Below are 3958 nucleotides of genomic sequence, written 5' to 3'. Positions count from 1 at the left end.
CCTCCCTCCTTAAAAGAATTACTTTCTTTTTGCTGAAATGGTTATACATTTTACAATACGAGGCATTATATAGAACAAATTAGGTCTGCCCATTCACTTCTATTTAAATTAGATGTACATTACATCATATCTTGAAGTATATTTTTTCCTTTTCTGAGAGACAGGCACTTAGTGATGCAAAAAAAAAAAAGCATATTAGAATACAATATATAACATGAAATCAGACTTGTATATTATATGTATCATTCTGCAACCCTTACACTTTGCCTAGCCTCGGGACAAAGCATCAGCCAGTACATTTTCTTTCCTCTTATATGATAAACACTGAGGTTATATTTTTGAAGCTCTAAGCTCCATCCTTAGAATCCTCTGGTTCTTACAGCTCATTTTAGATAAAAGTTAAAGGATTATGGTCCGTATAAATCTTTACAGCTTCCTTAGTAGGATACAAATAAATTTCAAAGTGCTTACAGCTAAAATCAAAGCAAGTGTTTCTTTCTCTATGTAGAGTAATTCTCTGATGCTTGTTAAATTTCTTGGAGAAATAACACACTGGATGATCAACACCAGCGCATCAGCCTGACATAACACGGCCCCAGCCACCAGTATCACTAGCGTCTACATACAGAATGAAACCCTTCTCAAAGTGGGTGAGATAAGGATGGGTGAAGACATCAGCATGGCTTTGACGGTCTTAAAGCCTTTTCACAGGAATCTGACCAAATAAATTTAACCCCTTTCTTAATAAATCAGTCAGTGGGGCAACAATATCAGAAAAATTCTTCACAAACCTCCTATAGTAGCCAGCCATGCCGAGGAACCTCGTCACCTCTCTCTTCGACTTGGGTACTGGGTACTTTTCTATTGCATCAATTCTGCTATTCAAAGGCTTGACCTGTCCCTGACCAACTTCATATCCCAGGTAAGTTACACGTGCAGTGCGAAGTCACTCTTGGCAAGGTTTACTGTTAGGTTCGCTGTCGCGAGCCTATCAAACATTGCCGCAGCCTCTCCAGATGTTCAACCCAGTTTCACTGTAAATTATTATATCATCCAAGTAAGCTTTACATCCATCTAATCCTGAAATTAGACCATTAATTAAACGCTGGAAGGTTGCTGGGCTGCGTTTTTAAACCAAACGGCATTACACAGTATGAAAAGAGTCCATCTGGTGTCACAAAGGCAGATATTTCTTTCGCTCTTTCTGTCATGGGGATTTGCCAGTACCCCTTAACATATCTATCTTAGTTACAAACTTGGCCTTGCCCACCTGGTCAATGCAATCATCAATACGAGGTATAGGATAAGAATCGTCACTTGTGAGTGTATTCACCTTCCGAAAATCCGTGCAGAAGCGAATTCCACCATCGGCCTTGGGTACTAGTATACATGGGGAACTCCAGGCACTCACACTGGGCTCAATGATCCGTTTTCCAACATATACCGAATTTCATCTTTCATCTGCTTACCTTTTATGGGATTTACTCTATATGGATGTTGCTTTATTGGGCCATTATCACCAATATCAATATCATGATGCATTAAACTCGTACGGCCCGGAACATCAGAAAATAGACAAGAAAAATCCAAGAGTAAGTTAGTCAGCTGCTGCTGTTTAGAAGAATCTAGATGAACAAACTTGTTTTCTAGATTATTAAGAAAATCAGAATTAATTAATTTAGAGTGAGGCACATCAACAAGGGTATCTTCATCTTTCTCGATATCATTCTCAATCACCTTCGTCACGTCATTTAGCATGACTGCATTGTCCTTGCATTATCTACAGGTGGGTCATGCGTTTACATATTTCTTATCTGATTTACATGACAAAGTCGTGACTGTTTACGCTTACCGGGAGTCTGAATTACATAATTAAGGTCACTTAGCTTTTTCTCTACAATACATGGTCCAAAATAACGAGCCTTCAGTGACTGCCCAGGGACGGGTAGGAAGACCAGTACTTTTTCTCCTGATGAAAAAGATCGTGACTGAGCATCTCTGTCGTACCACGTCTTCATCCGTCTCTGGGCCTCGCTGAGGTTTGCTCTTGCCAGCTCACATACTCTGTGGAGTTTCAAACGAAAATCCATTACATGGTTTAATATACCAGACTGTCATCATATCTAGCCATCTCTCTTTGTAACATCTTTAGTGGACCTCTCACCTCATGCCCGAACACAAGCTCAAATGGGCTAAACCCCAGTGTATCCTGCACACATTCTCTAGCTGCAAACAATAAGAGCGGAACCATTTCATCCCACTGTTCGTCCGTCTCATGACAGTAAATGCGTACCATATTTTTCAATGTTTGGTGGAATCTCTCCAGCGCGCCCTGCGACTCTGGGTGATACGCACTGACACCTGATGCTGTATGCCCATCCGTCGCATGGCTGCCTGGAACGCCTTAGAGAGGAAGTTACTGCCTTGATCAGACTGGATCACCCGAGGTAACCCATAAGTACAGAAGAATTAGTGAGCTCTTTGATTAGGTCTTGCTACTAATATTGCGTAAAGGAATCGCCTCAGGATATCGGGTGGAAGAACACCATGATAGTGAGGAGATAATATTACCGGACTTTGTTTTGGAGAGCGGGCCAACACAGTCTATAATTACGTGGCTAAAAGGTTCAGAAATCGCAGGAATCGGATACAAGGGCGCTGCAGGGATCTTCTGGTTAGGTTTTCCACGACCGACTGACACTGATGACATGATTTCAATAATTTACAACATCTCTACGTAACCCGGCCAATAGAAATGGTTCATTATTTTTCTACATGTTTTGTTAATACCCATATGACCTGACAATGGTGAATCATGAGCAAGGCTAAGGATCTGTGACCTGTAAGGTTTGGGACAACGACCTGGTGTATCACGTGCCATTCGTCTCCCGCAGCCACGTGACGAGGCCTCCACTTCTCATCAAGACGCCACCCTTCTTATAGTAACCACAGGTATATCTGACACATCATTTTCTGACCCAGCTAATTCAGCAATCTTACACAGTTCTGCGTCACATTTTTGCTGATCTACAAGCCTCCCTTTATCAAACGGGGAAGCCACTTAGCTTGTCATCACCAGCATCAGTCTCGTGGTTACACGATGAAGTTCTATCGTCACCTCTCACGTTATTTCCATTACCACATACCTTGCCTTTAACAAACATGCACCGACTCGCACGAGCTGCCGTGGGAGAGTCGTTCCCGACACGTCCAGCCTCCCGCATGGCTCTAGTGACTGCACAAGCAGGAAACACGCCCATGTCATCTTCTGCAAGCTGTTCACCGTCGTTTAGGTCTGGAGTACTTAGAATTGCTACATTAGTTTGGGGTTTAGCAAATACCTTCTCTCCTGCCAAGTCATTTGCCAATATAAATGATACACCTCCTATGGGTAATTTAGGCACTACTCCCACAGCTACATCTTTATCAAAGAAATGAGATTGAGATGAACCTTATACAACGGAGCAATCAGATGCCCGCACTCAACACGGCTATGACGACATAGCGTCCGAAGTCTTCCCCGCTAGTGGCAATACACCTTCCAAGAGCAGTGACTGCGACGCGCTGTATCTCTTAATATTACAATAGGCTTCTCACCACTTCATCACCAACCAGGGATACACTTCCTTCTGAGCAAAACGGCTTGAATTCATCCCTTACATCTCTAAATCTATCTGTATCAGGAAGCAAATTGACATCTACTGGACTTTTACATCCTTAAAATTTGTGCTGGCAAGAGCTACGGGAACGTCCTTGGACTTCTTATCTTTCAAGAACCAGCAATTGCTGACACTATGACCCAGCAACTTACAATTAAAGACACGAACTGATTTCTTTCTATCATTACTGGAGATATGACCAGGACTGGCGGTCTCTCTTTTATCACTCTAAATTCATTCTTACCTGTCGGGGAAGTGGGTTGTGGTTTTACAATAGTCTTAGGACCCTCAACATTTCT

The 3958-nt window shown here is 42.3% G+C and overlaps 1 protein-coding gene across 1 annotated transcript; it reads right to left on the bottom strand.

Moving 5' to 3' along the window:
* Positions 1 to 1799: 1799 nt before the first annotated feature.
* On the bottom strand, positions 1800 to 2344 carry LOC119589296. The gene is made up of 2 exons (XM_037937918.1): positions 2165 to 2344; positions 1800 to 2064 (listed from the first exon to the last, which is right to left on the bottom strand). The coding sequence occupies exons 1-2, from the start codon at positions 2275 to 2277 to the stop codon at positions 1800 to 1802; spliced, it is 378 nt and encodes a 125-aa protein (XP_037793846.1). The 5' UTR covers positions 2278 to 2344.
* Between the last annotated feature and the right edge of the window lie 1614 nt (positions 2345 to 3958).

The sequence above is a fragment of the Penaeus monodon genome, chromosome 25 (assembly GCF_015228065.2).
Source record: "Penaeus monodon isolate SGIC_2016 chromosome 25, NSTDA_Pmon_1, whole genome shotgun sequence".
Lineage (NCBI taxonomy): Eukaryota > Metazoa > Arthropoda > Malacostraca > Decapoda > Penaeidae > Penaeus > Penaeus monodon.
The sequence above is the reverse complement of the archived record's forward strand: the minus strand, read 5'-3'. Positions and strand labels throughout refer to the sequence as shown.